Here is a 27,303-nt window from a genome sequence, read left to right as displayed (position 1 = left end):
AGTTTAGGATGTATCAGCTTGACTATGCCAGTTCAGAGACAAGGAGATCCAACGGGACTAAAACCAGACCAACAGTGCTATCGATTGCTGGCAAGACTGATCTTATGAGTTGGGTACCCAACTAAGTCAGCTCTCAGGGGTCCCTCTATAATCCTTGGACAAAGAGAGGAATTTCCAGAGGTGATCCATTCCTGCTTGCTTTATGACGGAAGATGCCTCTCTCTCTCTCTCTCTCTGTTGATGTAGATGAAGCCTAGGTCATCATCTTACATCAAATCCCTAACCTGCAGATGGCTAAATTCAGAAGCGATTAATTCCATCCAAAAGAGAGAGCAACACAGCTTCCTTATGCTATGAGCTGCTCTGCAACAGGCTTCAGCAACAGCAAAGACTCCCATAATTAAGAGATGAGAGTTCACTTTTCAACCAAAAAAGTGAGGAGGTAGCTTGGTCTATTCTTCGGCTTCTTGCTCAGTTTGGTACCAGCACTATGGTGATGGCAGGCTCTTCTTGGTACATCATCTATCTGCTGAGAACTAAGTGCTAGTAGAAATTGGACCAAGGCTCTAACCATTTTTCAGGGGGATCCTACAGATCAACACCTTAATAATCTGTCCCTAATCTCTTCCACCCAAGGATGCAGTCTCAGGGTTTTTTTACAAATTGTTCTACATCTTTCTGGTTCTTCTGGAAGCCAATTTTCAATAGTAAAGATGACTGTGTTTCCATTACTTAAATGAAGAAACACAGGATCAAGTATCTGCATGTTCAGCTATTCCCTTCCACTGCAAGATTTGCAATCACATTACATTCTCCCCTAAACTGCATGGCTAGAGGCTCATTTTTTAAACGCCTCAGCCTCAATAATTTACCAAGGATGGTGATTCTAATGCATCATTTTGCAGCAACAACTCTCTGGGGATTTGTTTCTGTACCTTCAAAACTCCAGGTAGCATTTCTGAAACCACCCAAAAACCAAAAGGCATAAGGCACCGGGATGCCTTGGAAAAGCCAGCTTTCTCTTCTGCAGAGATACCAGCCACTTTTTTCACTGCTGCTGGCGTCTGCTACATGATGTCCTTATGAAAACTTAGCTTTTGTCTTCGTGTTACCACATGTAGACCTGTCAAATATAGACTTCACCTGAATGAGTCACTGCAGGCTCCTTTTAGAGTCAGTGGGGGAAAAAAAGGTACTTTAAGTGTGATTCATTTCATCTTAATTTAGATGTCTATGATCAGCTGGATGAATTGCATCCTCAGGGGATTCACTTCCCTCTACTGACTACAAAGGGAGTCTAGGTGATCAGCTCAGGTGGAGATATCATTCTTATGGGTATCTATAGTCTCCTAAGATTAACCTCTTCCCTCTCTTCCTTCTCTCCCATAATCTAAGATGTTTCTCTGCATGAAAAACACCACAGACACAAGCGATTTAAAGCATAGATTAGAGTTACCAGAAAGCCCTGAGTCTCCCCACCTTGTGACTCCAGTGTAGGTACAGCTGCTGACCTTCTGCAAGCAAACACATCGCTAGGACCTGGGAAATCAAGAAGAGATTGTTTGCATCCTGGTAGAAGATGACGAAGTGTGTTCAGTGAGGTACTTCTGGAATTATTTTTGCATTGGGAAGTCACTTAACACTAGGTCTTCCAGCACAATGTCAAGGCTGTTAGCAGGACAAGTGTATGGAGAGAAGTGTTCATTGCTACAGTGAAAATGCTTCTGAAATGGCCAAACACATACCAAGGCTGCCCTGCAGGATCAAAGCCCTTTCATGGGTAACAGGTAATGGGGCACTTCAGGGTACACACTTTCAATGACTTTTCTTTGTGAGTACAAACTCTGAAAGAGGCATGATGGCCAGGGTCTACTGCTATGCTATGAACCAATACAGCACTAACCTTGCCTATTTTTTGTGATTAGAGGCATTTGTTGTGATTAGAGGCATATTAACCATGGGAGAGACGTCAGGGAATAAAAAATGCCTCCAAAGCACCACAAAAATACAGAGCAGACAGCGAAGAAGACAACACTTCCACAGTAATCGCAGGAAACGCAAGACAGGCACATCTCAGAACAGGGAAAACTGCCTTGGAGATTCAAAGACTCTAGTTTTTGGTGCCTGACACGTTCTTTCCCTCTGATGGCAAGTTGAAGCCCTTGGTGAGGGTTCCAGTGAGGCACGGCACAAACCCCAGCCAGGGCAGGGGACAACTCAAGAAGCCTTGAACACCAAGAAGCAAAGGATTAGGAAAGCCAGTCCGTGGCTTTGATGGAAAGTTTCTTCAAGTTGTCCCAGACCTAAGAAACTGATGAACCTGGGGATGAATTTCACCAGGAGAAGGACCTTGCTGCTGTGAAAATGCACAGGTCTATGCTCAGGAATCTGAGTGCCTGGGGCAAGTTTCCCAACCACCATAATGGACAATTTGGGGACCAGTATCATCAGATTTCAGGGTTCAGAGAGAAGCGTCTGTTAGTAGACATCAGTGCTGTACTGAGAAGGATCATTTATGATACAGGTCCCTCCAGACTACAGCACAGTGGGATTGTATGAAAACAGGACATACAGATTTAGGGGAAGAGGCTTTTCTCTCCTGAAACACAACTACAAAGGAATTTAAGCTGTTTCCTATCCAGCTACAAACACACTCTCTTTTCAGGATCATGCTGATTTGAGGCAAGATATAAGCTCAGCAGAGAATACAGATCAGCTTTTAAGTGCTTCTTGACATATTAGCCTCCTTTAATCGAATCCTACACCCAGTACATGATGAGTAACCATGGGAGCAGTTCAGAGAGAATTGAATTACTGCTAAAGATCTTAAGCCAGCCCCATTTAAATAAGCTGTTTCAGAAAAAGGAAGAAAAAAGACACTTTACTCCTTTTCTGCAAGTAATGTTATACAAAGACCTGGTCCTTGCCTAAGGTGCAGCCAAACACTTATTTCACAGGCCATGCTCAGCCGGACTCTCCCCTGCTACTGCAGTACAATTTCTGTATGAATGATGCATCACATCTGGGAATGCCATCGGAGGGTGAGCTCATTTTCATGGATGGAAACAACATCTCATTACCAGCTTATGAGACAAATAATCACCAGGTTTCATCCTCAGAGGGTGAAGAAGGAACTCTCAGAGTTGTACCACTGGTCACTTTAGGAGAACGCATCTTGATGGACCAGTGAGCTGATGTGATGCACACCCCTGAAGCTTAACATCCCAAGCCACAATCACCTAGCTTCATCCTTCTCCTCTAAAGCTGACCAGGACCTGTCCAACACACCCTTCCATAGAGAGCAGCTGCCCTTAGCAATGTCCCGCAGGCTTGCACCTAGAACAGGACTTCCTCACGCAAAGGGACAACCAGCACCAGCAGGTCTGTCTCCTCCAACTGCTTCCACACATATCCTGGGATTGTGTAATACAAGTACACAGACATGTGGGCTTAGGTGACCAGTATGTTTCTGACTAGTACTGCTGAGGCTAGAGCCAAGGTCCCTCTTGCCAGCCCCAGAATCTCCCCGAATCTTACAGCCTCCAACATTTGCACTGTTCTTTTCTTTAGCATGAGGTGTGGAAGTGTCTCCCCTCCACCACGTACCTGCAAAGTGGTAATTGAGGGATGCTTCCCAGTGGCAAGAGAGATGGATTCGTGGCAAGGAGGACTGCACCTCTGTCTCACTCTTTCTGAGTGGGTGCACTGGTCACAACAAGGTTATGCTGCAAAAGGATGGACAACAGACGCTTAACCCCACTCTACTTCAGCATGGGAATGACCTTGTACTTATTTCAATAGTGCTGGTGAGGCTTAGGTAGGCTCTGAGCCTACCACCACAAGGACCTGGAGGCAGGCACATAGACATTCAGCTCACCTGAAACATCTGCTCACTTAGATGTTCACAACAGCAGAATTCAGATCCTTACATTCACTTTCTCGCAAAAATGCAGCAACTCAGAACATGGCTAGGACCCTACTCTGATAGGGGTGGAGGTTTGAGTTCACTTTTTTTGGACTTCAGTGCCAATGTACTACTTTGAGTTCTCTCTTATCCTACGAATGGAGAGGCCACAATACATGGGAACCTCTTTACTTTGTACAGTCGTTAGTCACTTCCACAAAACCCTTAGAACAAACGTGGTTGAACTACAGAGAGGAAAATATTATCTGTTGGTGTTTGAAAGACTGAACAAGAAAAGTTTTTTTCTTCTTCACTGAGCATGAATGGTCCTGCAATTAGACCCCTCAGCTTAACCTTTTAGCTCTAACGGGGATGAGAATATTGTCTTGGGGAATGATAACAATTGAATTAATTGAAACTGATTGTCTGAAAAAATTACAATGAGGCATGCGGCTGGAGAGCATCTTTGTCCAGACAGCAAGTGCTTTGTTGTGCAGCGTTTTGTTCAGCCACTGGTGGCTGGTGGGCAGAAAAGTGTTTGCTTCAGTGGTTCACAATAAGTTCATGGAAGCAGGCTTGCAGGCTCCAGTTGGGTGCCATCGTTAAGGAAGAGGGTATGGTGCTCACAAACAAAACCAGACCAGCCACTGGTTGCTATAAAATCTTTCTGCTCCAACAAGGGCATCAGGGTGCTTGGTTTTCTGATGTGATGGGCTGCTGATGCAAAACATCACAAGGGAGCATTGCCTGGGTGAGATCTCCAGTCCTTCCTGCAACACGTGTGGGGATAGTCTCCATCCAACACTGTTCAACCAGAACATGGGATGTAATTCATCACGGGGGCAACCTATTTGGCCATCAGTTGTCTGAAATGAATTAGAGCGATCCAGCTATCGTATAGTACCCACACTGATAGACCTATTTAGATGAGGAAGGACTGAGTTGCACTTATTAGCCTGTGAGGCTCCTAGTGTTTTGCTGGGTGGTTCACCAAGGGCTACACTGAAAGGCCAGGCGCTGTGACAGGGAAGCTCTGCAAAGAGTGACGGAGGGGTGATTCCTGGTAGAGCCCTTCTCTGAAAGGAGCCCTGCCGGGACGAGCATTGCTGAGCCACAGTTGTCATCACAAGACCCTGCATGCAAGCATGCGACCATTGTGTGACCCTGCACGTTTTGAGATAGTGGGAGCATGAATGGTGGCAGTGACTACTTTCCTCACTCCCCTTTCCTTCAAGACCTAAACTTATTTAGGTAACAGCTCTGACAGCGTCGGGCCTTATGCCTCCCAATGCCCACTGCTCAACGCTGATGCATGCAGCAATCTTGCCAAATGGGACATGATGACATGGTGATGCAATCAAGCAGGGCAAGTGCCCTAAGAAATACCTAACAGCTTCATGAAAGCAAGGAGCATGGACCCTCACTGCAGGGGCTGACCCCAGAGCAGAGGAACCTCTGAAGTGTTTCTCTTGTAGGACTTGTCTGATAGCATCCAGACTACTTGTATTCTTTCAGGTTTACCCGTGCTCATCCTCCTGAGGAAGTCAAATGCTGTTAGCCTCATCAGACAGAGCTGAGCTGCTGGGAGAAGGAGGAGGATGTGTCTACACAACGAAGGGTGGGACCAAGACTGAACTGAACCATGTAGGACACCAATTTCACCTCATATTTTCCATCTTCCTTTCTGGCTTTTATTTGCCCATCCATCACCTGTCCTGATAGCTTGCGGTCATCACATTCATGCTGCCGAGGACATGAAACTCCTCTAAGAAAGTCCACTGCTTGGACACTGGCTGATGTTTGGGTCCAGACAGAGCATGACCAAGCTGACATACCAGCCCCAGGGGTCTTCAGGCTCCTCAAGCCCAGGAAATCCTGTAAAGCCCACTTCTAGCATGTGCTATGATGGGTTAGTCTGATCCTGATGTTGACTCCAGATCCACAGCCTGCTGAGGTATGATCTCAGAGGTATCCATGTCACATGGGCATCTCTGGCAAAGCTCTGAGTTGCCCAAAGCAGCACTGTAACCACCAAACCACCCATACTACTCCACGGCCACTGGGAAAGCCAGGTAGGCTTTGCTGAATAATAGACATTGAGCCCTAGAGCCACCAGGGTGTCACAGAATCCTTGTAATTAAATATTGTTATTTGCCCTACTCAGAGCTCGGTCAGTCCACAGCTTTTATGATGCTATTGATTGCTGTGGGCATGGCCAAGCAGATGTCCTATTTATCACTTTGGGTTTTTATTGCTAGCACTAGAATAAAATCACTATTTATTTGTACTTCAGCAGGGACAAAGGACCCCAGAAACCTATTGTGTTAGGCACTACATGAACAAAGCAAAAAGAGATTTCTTGCCATGAGCAATTTACAGACTGACTGTATGATGACACATCAGGGAATGGGTAAGAACAGCAGGAATTGATGATAAAAGCTGGTTGTCTTGGTCACAGAGGTGAGTCAAAGCCATAACCTCACCCTCAGCACCTGGCATTTCAAAATGAAAGTTGGAGCAGGCATGAGACTGAACGTGGACTCCAGTCCCTGGAGTTAAAGTGATTTCTTAGCCTATAGCTCTGGATGCAGAAGGTGGAAACACAGATGCAGATCTGTCTTTATTTGGGGAGTTCCCTATGAGAGAAAGGACAGAGAAAAAGGTAGACATTTTAGGAAATGCTTGCTTCTGGTATGTTTCCAGTAACTAAAGCAGACAGCAGGTCAGAAGTCTAGAGAAAATTTCACAGGATTTGGAAAAGTAAAGATTTCAGGAACATTGCCTCTTTGGGCATAAACTTCAGCAGCATTCTGTGACACTTCTGTAGTCTCTACCTGGAGAGGAACCCTCCAGCAAAGCAGAGTGAGTCAAGGCAGCTTCAGTGATAATGTTCCCCTTCTTCTAATGAGGCTTTTTATTCAGAATTAGAGGAATAACTCAGCTTTGATGACATATCACCACCGCTACGTGACTCAGAGCCCCATACTTCCCTGCTGTCAAAGCAAGAATCTTTAGCTTCTCCTAAATCTAAATCCAGCCACTGCTGGCTTAGCTTTCCTTGGGTTCAAGGAGAGACTGGACACATTCATCGAAGGGAAATCATTGAGAGAAATCACATAAACTATGTCTGGCTCAGAGACCCCCAAGCTGAAATTGGCCATCCACAGGTGAACATGGGGAGAAAGTACCATAAACACTTGTTGTGTTCCCAGTCTCCCCCAGGTATCTTCTGTCTAAAGATCATATGCAGGGCTAGGCTGAGCTTTGGTCTGACACATTAAAGCCATCCTTATGTTTACTTTTTAGGACTATAAATCATGGTCGGCTTACAAGGAGCATTACTTACCAATAACAGCGTGATGTACATGAACAAGATTGCAGCCACAATCAGGAGAACAAGAGACCAGAGAAACCAAAAGCCCAGGTTCCCATAGTTATACCTAAAAAGTAATAAAATATTATAATAGTGTTTGTGTTTAGCACATGGACTGGAGGGGAATAACAGCCCTGTTCCTTGAAATTTTGAAGTTTTCAAAGTAATAAAACAAAGAAGGAGGGAGGAATAACCTACCCTGTAACATGCAAAAGTGGTTAAGAGCTACCTTCCCCAAATCCATGATTGCATTAACCACCAGACTAATATCCCAATGTGCTGGGGTGGTAAAATACAGGACCAAATTGATGGCCTTGCTCCAGAGAGCTCCCAGTCTGACTGTAAGACACAGCACCTTGCTGTAGACAAGGCAGCCTGGGGAAACAGTGAGATGCCACGACTCAGGCCAACAGCCCGCCTTGTCTGCTTGCAGTTGCGTAGGGCACCGCAGCAAAAAGGAGATTTGAGTCAGGTTTTGAAGCAGAAAACACCAGAAAGCTGGAGGAGCTGCAGAGGGATTGCCCAAGGAGAGAGAGAGGGAAGCTTTACTTTTTATCCAAAGGCTCATTAAGGATGAATAACATTATTACACCTTTCCCCTCCATAATATTTCAGCTGTTTTAATTTAATTTTAGGGGCTAGATTTGCAGAACTGTTGCCTACGTACTGTAGAAGGAAAGGATTTGCATAAATCCCTGCCAGTTATTTCTTACTTTCGAGCCTGGGAACATGCAATTCTCTTTCAGTGAGATAGCTGGTACAATGCCTCTGATGCCAGCTACTACATTTCTTCAGAGAGAACAGGGGAAAAAAACCAAAGACTCAGAGAAGGAAAGGAAAGAGCTATTTAGTCCCCTTCACTCACAATTTTTGTGATGATGATCCTCCCCTTTCTCCCAAATTCACACTTACACCTAAAAATTGCAGTCAAGCAAAGGGCAGAGCCTCACCACCTCTGAAGTCACTGGCCACTCAATTTGGATGCTGTGAGCAAGAGTTTAAGGAGCCAAATCTTTGGCTCACGGCTGGAGTGCCCTGCTGCAGCACAGCTGCTGGGGAGGGTGCTCATCTCTGCCCAGCCACCCTGGTGACCTGCCCAAGGAGCGGGAGAGGAGGAAAAGAAGGTACTTACCAGTCAAAGTTATTGTAGTCATTTTTCGCTTCACCCCACATGTACAAAAAGACCAGAGAAAAGCAGAACGCTCCAACAAGCAATGGGAAAAACACGCATTCCCGCTGGAGAGGGAGAGGAAGGACAAGTTGTCAGAGCCCTGTCTACCTCAAGGCAATCAGAGCAAATAGCAGACACTTTTAGCCTGTCCCTAAGACACTTGGCTTGGTGTTGGACCTCCTGAATTAGATATGGAGAGGACTTCCCTCCCTGTCCCCTGTGACCAGTGGAATGTCCTCAAAAGCGTACTCTGGAGTATTTATTTTCAGGCAAAACAGGTCTCACGACTTCACAGATGAACAGGATTTTAACCACCTCACGTGAGAGGGAATCGCACTCTGCAGCAGCCCTCTTTGCGATTCTTACGGCACACCCATCCCCAGTTTTACTTCTTTAATTTGATCCTATGGCTTTGAGATGTTTCACCGGCCCAGAGGGTTTGGTGCAAAGTCCTTTCCTGCCACCACACATTTGTTAGCTGTGCGATGGCACAGACAAACTGAGCTTGCCACAGAAACATAGCAATACATCAAGCACGTAGAGCAAAATCTAACAACCCCACAGATCTCAGTGGGCTCCAAATGATGTTGGGCAGGGATGCCTTTGGCCCATGACATCAACCACTTGTCAGCTTGGACTGACCTGTTCCTCTGTGTCCTTACACAGAAATCAATATCTGTGCTGATTTTGAGCTAATTTACCATCTTGCAGCAGCATTTCCCAGGCTCGGTCCTTCTGCGCTGGTACCGCTTCCACCGGCAGCTGTAGAAACCAGCCAGGCAGGAGATGAAGGGCTGATGCTCATATCTCTGTAGCAAGCGCCGACGTACCACCTTCAGCTTTCCAAACTTGAGCCTCTTGAGGCTGGTGGAACTGGCCTCCATCTGAGTGGCTTTATCTCATTTTCCTCCTGAAACAAGACTACAGGTTTTATGGGGAGACTGTAGCCCTCCTTTCCTTTTGGGTAAGCTTTTCATATCAGAAAAAAGAGAGGAAGTTTTCTCAAGAGGATGCTGCAACCAGCAGGAAAGGGTGCTGAGGACACCTCTCCTAATTTTATATACCTAAGTGAGCTGTCTAACAGAAACACATGGTGATTGCAACTCTCCTCAGCAGTCAGTGGTGCTCCTGGTTGTAACTTTGGTGCTCTGAATCACCTCTGAGGGAACTTCTGCCTCCTTTTGACTGTACAGGGAGCTCTGGAAAATGAAATCACTAACTTAAGCACTCCTTGCAGATTCCCAAATTATGTCAGATGAACCTGAGCCCAGGCTTAGCCATGAGAATTAATTCAACATCACTGTAACCTGTCTGCAACCTGCTACCAGTTTAACTAGTTCATGTTGGAAAGGGACTAAAACGCTCCACGTAAACATGTCTCTTATCCTGGCAAAACTACAGCACTGCAGAGACTGATCCCTTCAGAAAAAAATTATCTCCTGACTGAAATAGCTTTACTTGGCACTGTTTTTCAAGGGTAGAAAGAGTAGCTGTAAAGATGCACACATAGGAGATCTCTTCATAATCAAGATTTTAAACAAAGAACTTGGTGGTAAATTGCAACCAATGTAGTTTAGTTAACAGTGAAGCAAATAGCACAGGGGTTTGTGCCAGCAAAGAGCGGTTCACCCAGCAGGGCACTATCAAGACCAAAAGGAAAGATTTAGGAAAAAAAAGTCTTGTGTAGGCATACAAAGAAGAACCATTATCCAGCACTTCTTCAGAGCACAGAGATAGCCAGAGATATTTTTCTGTTGCATTAAAAAGTGCCATTGTATCCTTGAGTCCATACCAACCATGTTCAAATCCAGGCATGTGTGCTGCAAAGTCTCAGCTTAGGACTCCGATTTCCCTGATTTATCTGATGTAATAACAGCCATTTAAGAACAAGAATGAACAATTTGCTGCACTATACAAACGGATGAAACGCACACATAAGTTGTTTGCAAATAACTGAGAGCCCAGTGCGTCTTTGCAGAAATCAGTAGATAATTCCTTGCAAACTGACACTTCCCAAAAACCTGATCAGTTTGCAGAAAGCACAAATAAAACAGACACATAAGATGCAAGTTAAAACTGAAATGACGCATCCCTGGTACCCTTTCCAAATGTCCCAGCCTATTGGCAGCTGGGGTGCAAAGAGAGAGGATGGAAATGAAACAAAAGGGGTTTCAGTTTGGACCACTACTAATTGAGCAGTGCCCAAGAGTGCCAAGCCCTGAATATTTTCCTGAGACAGAGGTGTCTGCCCATCCTGGACAGTCACAGGGAATCCCACACTCTTGGATATGGTGGGGTCAAGCCATCTCTAGAAGCTCAGCAGTATCAGATCTGGGCATCAGCAGGTCACCCCATAGTAAAAAATTGATGCTAATGTCATGCGGCAAGATGGTGATCCTGCTCTTGAATTACGCAGAGCACAGATGAGGGGTGCAGACGACAGCTGATCCTGCTGTCTTCATCAGCCGGCCTCAAGTACACCTGGCATAAACCCAGCAATTACCAAGTTACCCCAGCCACATCTTCTGAATATATTTGAACCTTCAGAGCTCTTACCAGAAGGGTGTCGTGTGCCATGGGGTTGCAGTATTTATTACCTCCTAGGAGGATCCCTAAAGCATGAGTTCCCCTGTCACTAGACCACAGCATCCGTTCCTGCCCAGCCCTTCTCCTTCAGCAATAGGAATTCAGGACACTGGACCAAACCCATCAATTTTGCTGGCAGAGGGCCATGAGGTTTGTTACTCGCGTTCCTGGTGTGGGCACGAGGCTCGCGCATCAATATTTACCAATGAGCACATAGGATTTGACAGGAAAACAGAGATAACAGAGACCTCAAAACACTGTTCGCTCCATCTGGCTGGTTACAGCAGCATGTCAGGTGTTAAATCTAGGGGTTAGTCTTCCCCCCTCATAAAAATTGCCAGTGATGGAGATCCCACCAGATACCAAGACAGGCTACTCCAGTCCAAACTAGCTTTAACATTTAAAGTTTTTTCCCAACGTGTAGTCTCCTGTGGTACAGTTTAAGCCCACTACCTCATGCCCTGTTCATGGTGGATATAAAGAACAGCTTAAGCTTTTCCTGTTACATATTTCACAACGGTTTGGATGTCTTCCCCTAAGCCCTCTCTAAACTGAACAACCCCAGGTTTTCTAGTCTTTCCTTGTAGTTCATGTTTCCTCCTCCTCAAAACATCCTTGTATGGAGTCCACAGTCACCTGCTATTTGGGATTTTCTTTCCATTTCCCATGTTTTTTAGCACATGGTAGCCATAACAGGGCGTGGTGAACAACCCACAGCCCCTCCAGGGCAGACCTGTTCACCCACAGCACAGGCTACTCAACACTTGCAGCATCCAGTTTCTCCCATGTATCAAACACATAGTCTGGCCTTGGTCATCTGAATGCTTAAATAATTCATACTGGACTCGCCCCCAGTGGCAAGGGAAAGGTATTTTCAGCTTTATGCCCCAGAGCACTTAAGAACATCTTTATAATTAAGAATTTAATGAACTCCTGCCTTAGTTTTCCCATGCAAGTCATCTCTCCAAACCCAGTGGTTGTTAGGGAAGGGACCCTTCATTGCAGGGGAAGCTGGGGAGGGAGGAAGAGAGGAACACGGCCTCCTTTCCACAACCACCACCAACAACCCCTGGCCCTCCCAAAAACATCAGGCTGGCCAAAGATCAGCAAAAACTTTCATGTCTCACACCCCCTGATTCCCCATTGACCACGTTGCCCAAGATGTTTGAGGTACCACAGCAATAAGCAGCTTCGTAAAACCTTTCATATCAACAAACAAAGAGCATAACCTGTCCCCCGCTCTGGGCTCTGGCTTCTGCTGGTGCAGCATCAACCCATCCCTCTTCCTTGCCCTGCCTCTTCTCTTTCTCTGCTCAGAGACCTTGTCCCTCCTCTCCCAGGCCCCAACAGACAGAGCTACCTCACCCAGCTGCTCCTCTGCAGCCTGCAAAGGGCCAAAGCATCCCACAAAAGCAACAAACCTAGACTGAACTTTCATCTTGTTGAATACATATGCTTTCTGACATATATCCACTCAAGTAAATGGAGATATATCGTCCTACATGAGACAATCTGGCCTGCTAAGGAGATACGTCATCCCCACAGGCCAATTACTCTTAGCTAGCTCAGCGATGCTAGGCTGAAGTAACAATGTGTTGTTACTTCAGGAGCATTTCAAGAGCTTGAGGTTTTGAAGGCTGTTTCCACCAGGAGGAGAAGGTATGGTTGGGGTAGAGGAGCTCTTTGATGCAATGCAGTACCTGAACGTACAGGGGACAGTACAGCAGAAACTGCAGAAGGAAGCCACTATAAACACGGTGCAACCCCTTTCATTTTCTTTGGGATGCCAGTCCAGGGCTAGGTATCTATCATGGGCTCAGACCTCAGAGCCCTCGGTGCTCAAAGGGGACACACTGTCCAAGAGCTGACCCCAAACAAAGTCCTCAGGGCATGGTGGCACCCAGCCCCTGTCAAACCTTGGGAAGCAGCACTTACGAGGCTTAAATTTAGGCATCCGAGTTCACAAATTCTGCACCCAGGAAAACGATTCTTTGGAGCTGTTTATAAGGAGCCCATCACTCTCTCCCATCTTTTGCCAGCATCTGTTCTTCATCTCTGACCTGAGCTGACTAGGGGATGAGAGCTACTATGGCTGAAATCCTCCTCTGCTCAAAAGAGAAATGGCTATGCACAAAACACACTGCCATCACCTACCAGACCCATCCAGAAATACCACCAGAGACCAAGAGAGGCTAGAGACCAGGGAAGCCAATAAACCTGTTATACCACATGTAGTGAGATCAGCAAGCTCTCATCCAAAGCAGAAACCACCCTGACAAGCCCCAGATCATGATTTCACACAAGGGTGCTCCTGCTTTCTCTGGGCATCTGGGACTCACGTAGGAAAAAACAAATGGGAGACTTTGAGCCACTCTGCCCCACAGCTGTAGGGGACTGATGGCTCTCCGCTGAGGAACAAAGCACAGGAGATACTTGAGATGCCAGAGAAAAGGCAATACTTGTGTGTAGATGCAAAGGAAAGATTTGACAAGGGTAATGAAAACCTTAGGCTACTTCACTCTGAAAGCAGTGACTTCTAGGAATAGCTCATCTCCCTCTGCAGCTCTGGGGGATGCAAGTATCTGCGACACATTTATACTGTGTTGTTGCTGGTATATGGGCATGGGCAAATGATCTGGTGGTGACTCCAGGAGAAGTCCAGGAGAAACCCCTCTTACCAGTGACAAGTCCTGTGTGAGGATAAGGAAGACAAACACAAGGGCAACAGAAAGGTCCTCCTCAGCTCAAAATGTACTCAGATCTCCAGGCACATCTTTCTTCTCTTTCTCTGTGATCTTCCACACAGGCATCACTCCTTCCCTTTTACCTCCCAACTTCTCCTGCCCTCAGGTGCACTTCCATGTGCTCAGATATTGTGTTTGAACTAATGCAAGCTCCTTCCTTACCTCTCAGCCACCCTTCAGGTTCTCCATCACCCTCCATCCCACAGTTTCATCCTTGCTCACAAATTACCAGCCTGCTGTTACAGCCATGGTGAGGCATTCAGAAGCCATAACACCATCTCTCCCATGGTCTGGCTGAATTTGCAATGCCTCAGACCACATCAAACGTAGAGGCGTTTGAATTCACAAGCATCTGAACCTAACAAAGATAATACCTCAGCATCTGGACCCAGCAACCACCTAAGGGGCAAACAATACCACAACAACATATGGTAGATGCAGAGGCCGAAAGACGGGAGATCTGTGTTAGGATTTGGAGCAGTTCAGTCATTTCCAGGACTTAGCAAAAGGCCTTACAGTGCTTGCATCTAGATTTGAAGCAGAGTGCTCCCAAAATTTAGAGGTCGTCTGCAATCCCTGCCCATCTCTGCCAGGCAAAGGTAAATGGACAGAGGAGGGAAAGAGCAAATCCGAATCCATTCACTGGGAAAGCCAAGGGAACAAAGAGCAAGCAGGAAAACACGCATCAGTAGGAGAGCAAAGTTTAGGACTCCTTAGCAAGTAAGCCGTGAAAGCAGTAACATATGTTTTTCAGCTCCATAAACCCAAGAGATCTCAGGTTTTTCCCTTGCAAACAGAGACTTTGTTTGTTCGCAGATAAGAATCCCCATAATCGCAGGCAGTTGAACAGGGCTGCTTGTTTCCCACTGCTTGACAGAGTGAGGAAAAGCATGAGAGTGAGGAAAAGCATGAGAAATAGCCCAGGGGGATGACGGAGGAAGGAGCAGGGGAGAAAAAGCAGGAAACATATTCAGCCACATGGCCTGAATGCAGAAGGTACTGCAAGCCAAGCTTGCTTGAGAGGCCACTACACAAGGAAAGAGAGAGTATCCTTGTCTTTTTTTGTGCTGTAGAGCTAGGGCATCCATCTTTTGAGGGATAGACAGGTACGGCAGCCAAATTTGGCATTGCCCTATAGCCTTTTCCTTGTGCCTTTTAAGTGTTTCTCTTCTTCCTTTCTCCTACGTCTAACCGGCTTTCTCCAACACAATATCCTACAACACGTGGGCAGGCAGATGCAGGGCTCTTTTCAGATATTACAAACACACTTCCCAGTCAGCTGCAAGAAGAAAATTGGCAAAAAAAAATATTCCGTGGGTATCAGCAGCCATGTGAGGGACATGGAGACGGTCATTTCTCAGCACCTGAGCACGGCCTGCTTGCCCTGAGCATCTTGATGGCGTAGGAAGGCAGGTGATAGGAGTGATGCCCACTTAGCCCATATGACCATTCTCAAGGGATTTGGAGGGAAAATGAACCCCATACTAGGGGTGGGAGGTGCCTTTTGCCTGAGCTGAGCCTTCCCAGAACTTGTAGCTCCCTTGCATGGGGACTTCTGGTGCCATCCCACCACTCTCTGGGGTATCGGTTCCTGCCCTTGCACTTGGGAGTCTTCCACAGCATCGCATCAATAGATGCAAAGGAATAAAATCAACCTCCTGGCAAGCTGCTGGTTGATCACCATCACCACGAGCGGCACACAGACCTTGCCACCAGGCAGAAAAGCTCAGCAAAGAGCATCCCTTAAACCTGCATTTCTGCCCAAGGCTCTGGAACACAGCCTAGGGTCCCCTTTATTTCACCATCATCTGCTTTCTGTTTCTTTTCAGCGAATTAATGAGGTTTAACACAGGAAAGGAAAAAGGATCAAATAAAATAAAGCTAGTCATAATCTCCCTATGATGTGGAATATACTCTACATCCCTTCCTTTCCCTGGCAGATGATAATTATAATTTCTCACTAAGACTTTCAACAGTTTCTTTATAAGCCCTAATTATACCTTCCTTCTGTGTGGGATCCCAGGGAGTATGTGCAGCTCAAGACAAACACATGCAAAGTACATTTCATGAGTTGATTAGCTGTTGGCTTTGTCGTGTCATTAGCGCAAAGAAACAATAGGGCTTAACACAAGAAATAATGAACGAATGTGGAAGTAGAAGGGTTTAAAAAGGATTAACTGCTCCTGTGATTGCAGGGACAATATTTATCCATTTCATTTGTTGTAGTACACCTCCAACATGCAATGGTTGTGGTTTTCAAAGCTATGGGGAGGTTTCCACCAAGGTTAATGCCCTGTATTTTGTAATATGCCATCACACTTTGAACAGACACAAATAATCAAATGCATTTCTACCAAATTAATCTACAAGTACAGCCAAAATCCTGCATCTATTAGGATTGCACAGGGACTTATCCCTGTCACAGAGGACTCTCTGCACTACAGTCTAAAGGTCAGACACCCAGCAGGAGCTGTGCTGGAAATGGCTGGCATGGCCTGCTCAATTCTCAGTCCCAGTGTCTGCTGAGACCAGGATTCATCTGTGGTCACATGCAAATGCTTTAAGGCAAGACCTGCTGAGGCAACTAATTTTGTGGGGTCAATTTGACAAGCCCCTGAGGAACCCCTGTGGCTGCGGACGAGTGATAAGGGTTTGGTAACGCTGCATGGTGAAGCAAGCCTCACTCCAAGGTGGGATCTATTCACCTGAAAACAAAGCCACAGATTGGCCATGAGAATTTACGGTACAAAAGGCACCTTAATCCCTGGCTTTATTCCAGAGTGACCATCATGGGAAATAAAGTTACAAAGTTGAACCACATTTCTCACAAATCACTTTTTCCTCTGCCCCAACCCTCCCCCGAAACTGTTTGTTGTCTCTCTACTCCTTCAAGGTACCTCTCTCAATAGTTTCTCATGCTTGGAGGAAGTTTTTCCCCAACGTTCAGTCCCCAGGGATGACTCACTATCCACAATCACTTGCAGAAACCTTGTTTAATCATAATCATCATCATTGGAAATAACAGCTGTTTTTCTTCATCTTCAAAGTACTTTGTGAGCTACGTTAACAAATGCGTGCCCAGGAAATTATTGGCCAAGCCTCAGAGCATTTACAACGGATTTTATACAAATGCTTTCAGCTTCGTGTGGAAACAGGCAAGGGGAAATCATCGTGTTTGTAAAAGGGTTTCACAGCGCTACAATAGATTTTCCCTCTCGCCTGCTAGGAGCAAAATGAGTGTTTTGAATAAAGCTGATGAATAGTAGCTTAAAAAAAAAAAAGGAAGCAAAAGAAGGGGTGGAGAAAGACTTTTCACAAATGCCATGTCTTTGGCTGGACTCAAGCATATTACCATCTATTATTATTACACAGAAATCTCCCAAAAGGGCCAGGTGGCTTCAGTTCTGCAGAGGTTTGCATGCCACCAGCCTTCCTCCATTGCAAGGAGCAAAAGCATGGGTCTGGCACAGATGGGGATGATTTTGGTTAGGGAAACTTTCCTTTGAGTGGGAATGGGAGGTTATTCCCAGCACAGCTGCTCAGTGGGGGCTGAGTTTAAATTATTTTTGACTGAAAGCTTCTTTCTACACAGGTCCACCCCACCTACCTTCTAGAAAGGTCCTCCCAGCCCACTCTCCTTTTCTTCTGGAAGGTCTTGCCCACTCCAACCCTCCTTGTAGAATGTTGCACCTCCCCCTCTTCCTTCTAGAAAGTCCCAACAGCCCCAACTGTCCTTCTAGAAACTTCCACTGCACCACTCAAGCAAAGGTGGCCACCCACAGCCACCAGCCCAGCATGCTTGGTGGCCATCAGACCATGCCAGCCCTGGGTCTCCATGGTCCCGAGGACTAAAGCTGCAGCTGCTCCATCATGGTGGACCCAGGTGATGAGCGGGCAGGAGGCTCACCAGCCCTCATTGCTCCAGGGCAGGGATGCTCCAGTCCCAAGGGGAGGAAAGGGTGACCCGTGTCCAACCCAAGGTGGTCTCCCAGCCCCAAGTGGCAGCAATTGCTGTCAACTTTATTGATGGTAATGGGGGAGAGAAGATTCTGGCTGAGGATAACAAAGCAGCCCCAAAATCCAGCATCAAATGCTGATGCAAACACAGCAGAATTTTGTGCTTTCATGCCTGTTTTCCGTATTTTCCCCTGTACTACAATGTGGATAGGGCCCAGTTTGGCCACGGAAGGGCCTGAAAAACTCTGAATCAGAAATCAGAAATCTCATTTTAAAAAGTAGGTATTCACCTATGAAATGGCTTGGATGACGTGTTTTTCAGGAATTGCTTTCCCAGGATGTATTCACATGGCTCGTAGTGTAAGAAAGCTCTGATCCAAGAACAGGGTCTACGGGCACTTTCCCAGCATCGCAGAAGTGGGCACAATGCACAGGTAGCTTTGGCCCTGTTGATGCTAGACCCATCAGCAGTGCCTTCCCTCTTTGACCCTCAGCTCCTTCATAGAGCTGATATATAACCCATAAACTTGTTATAGCCCCCCTTATCTCAGTCTTGGGGGCACCTGTATAAGGATGGCCAGCCCTTTGGGGAATCTGGCATCCCTCCTCTGGGCAGTACAGGTGGGAATAGGCAAAAATTAGCCCCAAAAGCGGTCAGAACAGCAACCTTCCAGCTGTGACCACATGGAGACCTTCCACCACCCAGCCAGATGTTGGTCCCAGCTGGCAGCAGCAAGATGTCCATGTCTAGGTGTCATTTTGTTCACCCAAAGAGGGAATCAGGAGCACTGGTAAGCTCATACCTCCAGGTCAAGCCTGAAAATGGAGACTCAGCATGACCAAAGTGGGGCGAAACGCTGCTCCCCACACTTCAGTATGGTCAACAGGAGAAGGGAAGAGTTTTGTCCTCACCTTTTGTCCTCACCTCACCTCCTTGCTTGTGGCAACATCACCAGCAGCGATGTGTGCAGCCGTGCTCAGCTCAGCCCCGTGCAGCACATGGGGAACAGCCCCGGGCTTTGCCCCTGGGTGGCCCATGGCTTTCTAAGAAGTCGCTCTCCCACCATTGAAAAGCCACCGTGGGGAGGCAAAAAGTGCTTCGATGTCTCAAAGCCTGCCTTGAGGAGGGAGGAGGAGGAGGAATAAATCCCTTGGGGGAAAAAAAAAAAAAAAAAAAAAAAAAAGGCGCTCAGAAAGGGGGGAAATATTTCTTTGAAGATAAATCCTACTTTGTGCAATTCAGCGTGCCCTGGCTCGGGTCCCTCTCTGCTCCTGTGAATGCCTAAGCGGCTCTTTGTGCCCTGCTGTTAAGGGGAGACGAGGAGATTGGGACGCAGCGTGGGGGACCCTCTCCGGCCCCACAGCCCCACCGAGGGCAGCATACTGCCGCGAGCATCGTCTCCGAGGGAAGACTTTGTCTGTCAGCCAAGAGGGGGAAAGAAAAGAGGTTTGCAGATTGCATACCTCTGCCCGGCAGCTCTGCAGAGAGCTATTCAGCCTGGACAAAGGACGGGGGCCCTAGACGGCCACCGTGCCGAAGCCCCCAGCGCTGGCCCTCCCCCAAGCTGTGGGTGTTAAAGTTCAGACCTTGGAGCAAAACATCCCAGCAAAGAGGGGAGGAAAAGGGAAGAAAGGATGCTTTCCATGCCACCGGCTAGAGGTTTCTCTGTTTAGTTATGTACAGCATCCAAATGCATCAGGGCTGGCCCATTTTTGCACCATAAGAATGTAGTTCTGCTGTTCCCAGAGGAAAATCCTTTCCAGCTAATTAAACGCTACCACATGTCTTCATAAACCATCTCAGAAATCTTTTGAACTCACTTCAGAGTAAAAGGATAGTCTGACACACAAGATCCATGCTCAAATCCCCTGACCTAACACCAACCTATGGACACAGCGGAGCCGTCACCCAGAGCCTCAGTTTCCCAACTTAGGGTTGCACCAACAGCGCAACAAGAGCAGCAGATGAGGACTGTATAGCTCATTTGATTTTCCTCCATCTGCTGGTGTGAGCCATGGAGTCTGCTTAGCAAGGCAGGAAGATCAGTGCAGACAACCCATGGGCAGAACCTTGATGGACCTCCTCAGGGCCCAGGACACCCAGCACAGTCAGCTCTGCTGGATCAGCTCCCAACAGCACTCACATCCCAGCAGCCCGGAGGAAGGGAGCAATTTATTTAGTTGCAGAGCTTGGGATGGATGTTTTCATTCCTCCCTTGGTCCTCCTGTAAGAGCGGTTGGACTCATCTCCTCTGTGTTTGAGTGGTCACCCTGAGCGCCCGGTACAGCCAGCAAAGAGAAATGGGCACAACCCAACTCAACTCAACTCATCCAAGGGCAGATGAACTGTTCCACACGTGTCCAATGTGTCAGGGCACGAACCCAGCCCAAGACAAAGCAGCGTTCATCACAGAAACCCAGCGAGCCCAGCTCAGACCTGTGACCCTCCCAGCTCACCTCCAAGGAACTTCTGCATCCTGGGCTTCACAAGCTGCCTTGCTATGGGCACCAAAGCCCATGGCTACCTGGAAGATGCCCCCATAGAAAAGCTCAGACCAGGCAGATGTCAGCTAATGGGATGAGGAAAGTATTTCCCAGGATCAGGGAGAGCCAGGCACTGCCAAGCACATGATGGACCTTGCCCTGCTCAGTTTTGCCCTGCTCGGTTTAGCTCCTCCAGTGCTGGGAGCCAGCCCTGGATGTCTGTGCCCAGGTGAAGGCACGACGGCTCTGCGGCTACAACTGGCAGTGACAAACATGGACCAGCTCGGTGCCAGGAGCCGGCAGGCGAGCCTCTGACATCCCACACAGGCTCTCCTGACACCAGCCGTGGTGGCACTCCCAGACGACAATGTTTTCTGGATCTTTGTTAAAGCTCTTCTCACCTATAGATCGTGTTTCACTTCCTTCCAGCCCAACAAGCACTTCTTTCCAAAAAGCAGTTTCTGCCAGGTCCATCCCACCCCCCAATCCGCAGGGACAGAGGTGGACAGGACGGCTTGTTGTCCCTCAGCCAGCAGCATGGAGAGGCCAAGGCCACCACTGCTGGGGGGTTGTCACCGCCTTGGCTCTGGGTCTATCCCTGCTGCCGTACAAAGGGCAGCCACGGAAATTCTCCACGCGGATTTACATGCAGCAGTCACGGGGACCACAGATGCTCCCATGGGTAGGACCACATGACTTATTGAGGGCAGCAGTTCCCAACCCTACAGTGCCTCATTCTTACAGAATGGCCAAAGAATCATCCCCCAAACCAGCATTCACCATGAATTGCAGAGGAATATGGGACAGGCTCAGCTTGGTAGCAGGCTGCCAACTGGCGACAGGGAGGGAAGGAAGAGGTCACAGCAGTAAAGCTCTAAGATGGGGGCTGGATAATCTGGGGGATGGAGAAGGTAAAAGGGTCGGTGTCATTCACCTGCATTTCTTGCGAGAACTGGGTTTTGCTCAACCAAAAACTCTTAAAAGCTTTGCAGAGAAAGAGAGCGCTTAGGAGAGAGCCACCATGACCCCACAGAACCTTTCTGACTGCTTTAAGGCATGAATCAATTAAAGGAATCACAGAGCAAAGGATAATCAGTAGCAAGTACAACTTAAGAACTAAGTAGTCTTTTAAAAAGCAGTTGCTCTTGCCAATTTCCCCCCTCCCCCCTTTTCTAAAGTGTCTTTTATTTTTCCAACTCTGGAGACCTTCCAAAATAAGTTCAGTGATTAAGAGCAGCTGCCGAAAGGACCAGACTGAATCAGTGGCAGCAGCCGGGGCCGCAGGAGCAGAGAGGACTGGACCCAGCAATTGTCACAGAGGCTTGGTGCTGTACAAATGTCTCAGGGATTGAAAACCTTCCAGGGGCTTCCAGCCTAATTAGAGCAGATGGAGGTTGGAGAAACAAGGAATTGCTGCATTGGAGAACAGAGGAAATGAGGTGGGAGAGTAAGGAAGGGACTGACTCCAAAGCATTTCTATGCAAGCAATGAGACTCCAGCCTGAGTGTGCAGGCATACAGCGACGCTTCGAGCTGCTCCCGTGCTGTGCCCTGCTTGCAGATCTGTTCTTCCTTCTTCTTGCACCCAACAGCGAGGTTGACATCAAAACTGCCCTCATGGGCAGCAGCCACAGCCTCAATCACACGCATACACGTTACCCCCACCCCACCCTGCTCTATCTCCCTGCCTGCTGCTCTTACAGTGCACCACCATCATGGTGAACTTCTTGCCCTTGTCACCTTTCCATGCGAACATTGACTAAAGAAAAGCACTGGCACGCTGTGATGGCCCCAAGACCCTTCCCTTGGCACCAGACCTGCAGAGGACAAGTCCCAGGACAGGGTTCCTCATCTCTCTCTTGCTACAGCGTCATGTGCACTCACATAGACTACAACTGCCCGACCACCAGAAAGGACCTGGGCCAGGAGGATGAAGAGTCCATCCTGACCCTGACAGCAGGTCCTCAGCACGCTTAGCACAGCATCTTCTCTAGGGACAGCACAAAGACTTGCAAGGCAAAAAATGACAGGAAAGTAAGACCAGTATGAAACCAGGACATGGGCATGTTCAATCTGTTCAACCCTCTAAAGTATCACTCTTTCTTCTTCCTTCCTTTTTCCTGGAGAGGACAAGAAAGGGTTGAAACGCAGCAGATGCCAATGTTCTGCTGGTGGGGAGAGTCACAGGGAACATGAACCAATGCCACCCTCCATTTACTGGGATCTTATCAAATGCCAACCCCTCAGCCACCAAAAAGCAGCCAGCTGTGGCTCCTCCTTGAACACCGCTGGGAGAGCAGTCTCCAGCACATGGAGAACAGGATGAGGACAAGATGCTGATGAGAGGAGCACCTGCAGGCAGCCTGCTCAGCTCTCTCTCACAAGGTATCCGGACCTGGAACAGAGGTTGCAACGTGGAGCCAAGCCCATGCTGCCCTCAGGGCTCATCCTGCCATGAAGGCATGGTCCAGGGTGCCTCACAGGTCATGTCTCCAAGCTGCTCTACCCATGTTGGCTCCCTTTCTTTCCTTTCAGTAAGGACCAAAAGGAGCCGAAAGGACCTTCCCAACTTCCTATCGGATCTGCTTTTTTTAAAAATAGCCCAAGACCCTCATTTATCACACACCGCAGAGGTCTCTGGGGCAGTCCTACAAGCCAAATCATAGGTGGTCACTCCAAGATGAGGTACAGACCTCCTCCTTCAAAATATCCCAAGACCTGGAGTCAGGTTTGGACCAAAGTTGGGCTTTTGCTGTGTGCACGGCATTGCAGTCTGCAGGGAGCAACCGTCGCAGAGCTCCCTCCAGCCTGTCCCCGACACAAAGCCACCCAGCTGGGACTTTGCCACTGGGCAGGATTTGCTCCACCCTGCAAGGAGGCAGGAGCACATGTGTCTCAGCTGATGGGTGATAACTTGTGAAGCCATTTGCACACAACGAGCTTGAAGGAGGGTTTCTGGTCTCTCAAACAGCAAGGAAATTAAGTGCACGTTGCCAAAGGGCCACAAACTTAAAAAAAAAAACATGCTTTATCTTAAATTTTGGTTGGTATTTTATCACACTAAACACCACTGTATGGTGACAACTTGTGCAGAGGCACTTTGTAAGCTGCAGGTAGTCTCACAACAAGCTATCCCCACCAAATTTAAAGAACTGCATTTTCACCACTAGAAATAACACATAAAGCTCAAAAGATACCATCCAATCACCTCGGTCCAATGTTGTGGCGTAAGAAAGTCACAGGACTGGTCATGAAACCCAGCTTTGTATTTCTCTGCAAAGATTTCAAATTGCCCTGGAAATCTTGCACACCTTTTAAACATTTCAATAGCAAAGTTGGAAAGGAAGTGATGGCTTTGGCTCCCTTCACATTCAGAATATTTTTTTAATTAAAATCCGGCTGATCCCAGGGTACATTATGCTTTTTTTTTCCTTTGTTAAATGCAGCTTAAAAGCCTTGAGCAGCTGTAGGAAATTATTTCTGTTCCCTCTTGCCCTTCCACCTGGTATCATGTGCTGGAGGATAAATCCTGAGAGATGCTATATTTTGAGATCAGGATTCCCAAAGAAAGCATAGAAGTGAAGAGGAGGTGATGTACACCATGGGCTGGACCTCTAGCTAATTAAAGTTTGCACAATCCAATCCTATGTTGGCCTCCTGCTGGTCCCCAGGTTCATATCAGCTTAGTGCCTGACCCTGAATTCAAGTTCACTCTTTCCTAGAAGTAAAAATTCCCCCATTTCACTGCTAATTATGGTTATCCCTACAAGTAATGTGGAAGTATTCGGACAACAGCAGCAGACCAAAGCCAGGGCCAAATATCACTTTCAGCTGCAAAGCGAGCTGCTCGCCAAACAGGTGCCCATCAAAACTCCCAGAGTGACGTGCAGCGGCGGGGCAAACGTTGGACCAGAGGGTTCCTTCCAGCCTTTCTAACCAGGTCCTGATTATTTACAGCTGTTCCCAGATGTTACCCTTTCACGGGTTATTTGTTCCCGAGTCAACCTCCCCGTTCACACGCTAGGCGAACTCAGGGGAAGAAAGAGAGAGGCTCCTTTCTCCCTTTTACTATGGAAACAGCCCTTTATCCCAAGAATTGCAAATGCTCGGCCGCCGTTTCCCTCCCACCACCGCCCCGGCTACAGCAACCCCACCAGCCACCCACCGCTCACGTCTCATCCCCGCTCCCGGTTCTCCCCTCAACAGGTCACAGCCAACTCATCCAGCACAGACCCCAAGAACAAAGCCAGACTGCTGAGCACCTTCTCCTCCCCAACCAGCCATCAGAACCCCCCCCTGCTCACAAGTCACCCCCTTTGCTCCCCTTTTGTTACCGGTTCTCCCCATTCTCCGGCTCTTCGGGCTTTGTTTCTCGCTGCAATCCAGGCAGGAGCTGGGTCAATCACCCGCTATCGCATCCCAACCAACAGACTCAAAAGTCCAAAGGGAAAGAAGGAAAAGTCAAAGATATCCCCCCCCCCAACAGTGCTAACTTTTAGGGCAGGCAGAAAGAGCAGGCAGAGACGCATTTCACCAGGCAGGAGCATCTTTAAGAGTTAGGAGAGAGGAGATAACTTACCTCGCCGGGATACACACGGAGTGGTTATTTTTTGCTTTCTGCCACACTTAGGTTGCTGTGTCCTTTGCTTGTGACACTCCGGGACCCGAATGGTGGCACCGCTGTGTGACACCCAGTATTAGAGAGGCTGCTGGAGCTGTCCCTCCCACGGTAGGAGGGGCCACGCGGGGCTTTATAAATTCAGTCCCCAAGGCTGGAAAAACTAAAATCTCCTCATGGGACGCAGGCAGCTGCTCACTGCATGGCTCTGGGAGATGCCGGGGACTTGAGGGTGAACCTGGGTTGGATTCATCCCTCGCCTCACCCAGAACGGGAGAGGCTGGTATTCAAATCCCGCCTCGGCAGAATTAGGTGTCCAAAGGATGGGGTCCGAGGAAGTATCCCAAAGGAGGTTTGTGCAAGACGTGTTGTCGCTGACCCTCAGAATTAAAACTCCCAAACCTCCTCTGTGAAAATGCTTCCCACAGCTGTGAGCCCCAGGCAGGAATCCACTGCAGCAGATTTCTGAGCAACCCTGGATGCAAAACCTGCTTATTTTTCTTTTTTTTTTTGCATGGTTTTGGGATTTAGTATCTAAATCCTATTAGAGACACAACTTCCTTTGGAGGGGGAGAGGGGGCAGGTCAGCACAACAAAAGCAGTTTGTGCGGTTGTATTTTGTAACCTCCAATGCACCCTGGACTTTCAGAGAGGCAAAATCCCACTGTAAAGTTTCTCAGGCTAGGAAGCTGCACAACCTCACGCAGCTCCTCCTGCTCCTAAAAAGCTCTTTGCTGCATGAGAGGCTAAAGAAACATCCCCTCAGCCCTGGAGGGCTCTCTGAAACAGCACTGGTCCCATTTTTTTTGTCCCTGTGGTATCTCACATTGGGATTTTTCTTGTTGGATAAAAAGACGGATCAGAGGGTCCCTCAAAAGCAAAATCAGCAAACTGCCCCTGCAAACAGAGAGGGGAAGAACAGGGCAGAAATGATGGCCCAGCAGTTTTTGGGCAGCTCACATCACAGAGAGAAACTTTTAAGATGAGCTAGAAATGACAGCCTAGTTCACTCTGAAACCTAATGACGAGTGGAAGGCATATAAGAGTTCCACTTTAAAAGCAGTATTGCTAATCCTTACTAAAATAGCATCATCTCCCTTTGGAATTGGAATATTAAATAAATGAGGGAGCTGCAAGGTATGAAGGTAGAAGCAGCTGTTTTTATTGCTGATCATCTTCCAGCTAATGCTCAGCTGGCTAGAGTGAAGAGGCATGGGATTGTGTGTGAGCCTCTAGAAATATTACTTGCTTTATGGTCTGATTCCTGGAAATCTGATAAATAGAGCAGGAAAGGGTGAGATTAAGAAGGCTGACGGCACTGATGAGATGTAGGGAGCAGCAACAGCAGCTTTTCCAGGTACCTTGCAGTTTTAATCTCCCAAGTTGATCCACTGGATTTTTCTTCTTATGTATTTGTGGCCATGTTGAGCCCAGCTTCATCATGGGGCCATGCTAAGGTCCTGAAGGTCCGTGCCCAGGGCAGGCATGGCATGGGGGTGGCCTGGCAAGTTTGAGGAATAGTGGAGAGCCCAGAGAGCCCAAGAGCTTTGCTCTGCCTTTGAAGCCAGCAGCAAGGTCAGTGCCCCCCAAAATACCTTCTGAAGGGGCTTCACCGTCATCCTTGCCCGGGCCGCCTTTCTTCCAGCTGCTGCATCCTTATGGCATGGATGGACTCCAAGGGGTACATGGGGGATAAGGGGACAGGGCTGAGCAACATCGTCAGTGCAAAAAAGCTCCCTGCAGTGGAGGGAAGAGACCTGAAAAATGAAAAAGGTCATTTAAAACACAACCGTAGCCCCATCTCCTAACAAGCAAAGAAAATCCCAAATATCCCTGTTCTCTGCCCTAAAATAACACCGTGTTTTTGCTTTCTTCTGGGTAGAGAGATGCAAAGCCTTCAGCACCGCGGTTTGCTCTGCAAACACCTGGCAAAGGACTCACCGACCGGGCAGAGGCTGCTCTGGCTTCAGTATCTTCAGCTCAGAGTTCACCAGCTTATCTCAACCGCAGAATCCCTGCCCAGTGTCCCAGTCGGTGCCCTACCCCTGCCAGCAGCTGGCAAGGAAGGCAAGTGAGGATCTGCTGGAGCCCTGCCACCAGCGAGCCCAGCCTTGGAATTTATGAGCCCATAAAGAAAATGCCTGCAAGGGACTGGTGCTGTACAAACCCGCCCTGAGGATATCAGAGGGGCAGGTCAGCCTTGAACCCTGGTGAGTTTTGCCTCTGTTTGTGTCAGGAGAAGATAAAACCAAGGGGAATGGCACAAACAGGGAGTGGGGATGGCCTCCTTGCCCAGCTGCTGGCCACAGTGTGGAGTATTTTGTTGGGAAATACATACGTTCACATCCTCCCACCCTAAGTCCTACCCAGCTTGGGGCATTTGCCCTCTTGCAATGCCCTGCCTTGGCAGCACGCAGGGGCCGGTGCGTGTCCCCCCTCCATCGCGCGGTTGCACAACGATTGCAGA

At 47.9% G+C, this 27,303-nt stretch overlaps 1 protein-coding gene across 2 annotated transcripts in view; it reads right to left on the bottom strand.

Annotated features, from left to right (window-relative positions):
- GDPD4 (glycerophosphodiester phosphodiesterase domain containing 4) overlaps positions 1 to 24,890 on the bottom strand; it is a 37,951-nt gene extending 13,061 nt beyond the window's left edge. Inside the window, exons 1-5 of one of the 2 annotated variants that reach the window (XM_030042263.1) lie at positions 24,798 to 24,890; positions 9,150 to 9,369; positions 8,410 to 8,513; positions 7,251 to 7,344; positions 1,480 to 1,539 (exon numbers count right to left, since the gene is read on the bottom strand). In XM_030042263.1, coding sequence (XP_029898123.1) covers positions 1,480 to 1,539; positions 7,251 to 7,344; positions 8,410 to 8,513; positions 9,150 to 9,332 — 441 coding nt within the window. In that variant the 5' untranslated portion in view covers positions 9,333 to 9,369; positions 24,798 to 24,890. The remainder of the gene's footprint in view (positions 1 to 1,479; positions 1,540 to 7,250; positions 7,345 to 8,409; positions 8,514 to 9,149; positions 9,370 to 24,797) is intronic. The other variant, XM_030042262.1, reaches the window with a different exon arrangement.
- Positions 24,891 to 27,303: the final 2,413 nt, after the last annotated feature.

This window comes from Aquila chrysaetos, chromosome 19 (genome assembly GCF_900496995.4).
Source record: "Aquila chrysaetos chrysaetos chromosome 19, bAquChr1.4, whole genome shotgun sequence".
In the NCBI taxonomy this organism is placed as follows: domain Eukaryota; kingdom Metazoa; phylum Chordata; class Aves; order Accipitriformes; family Accipitridae; genus Aquila; species Aquila chrysaetos.
The sequence above is the reverse complement of the archived record's forward strand: the minus strand, read 5'-3'. Positions and strand labels throughout refer to the sequence as shown.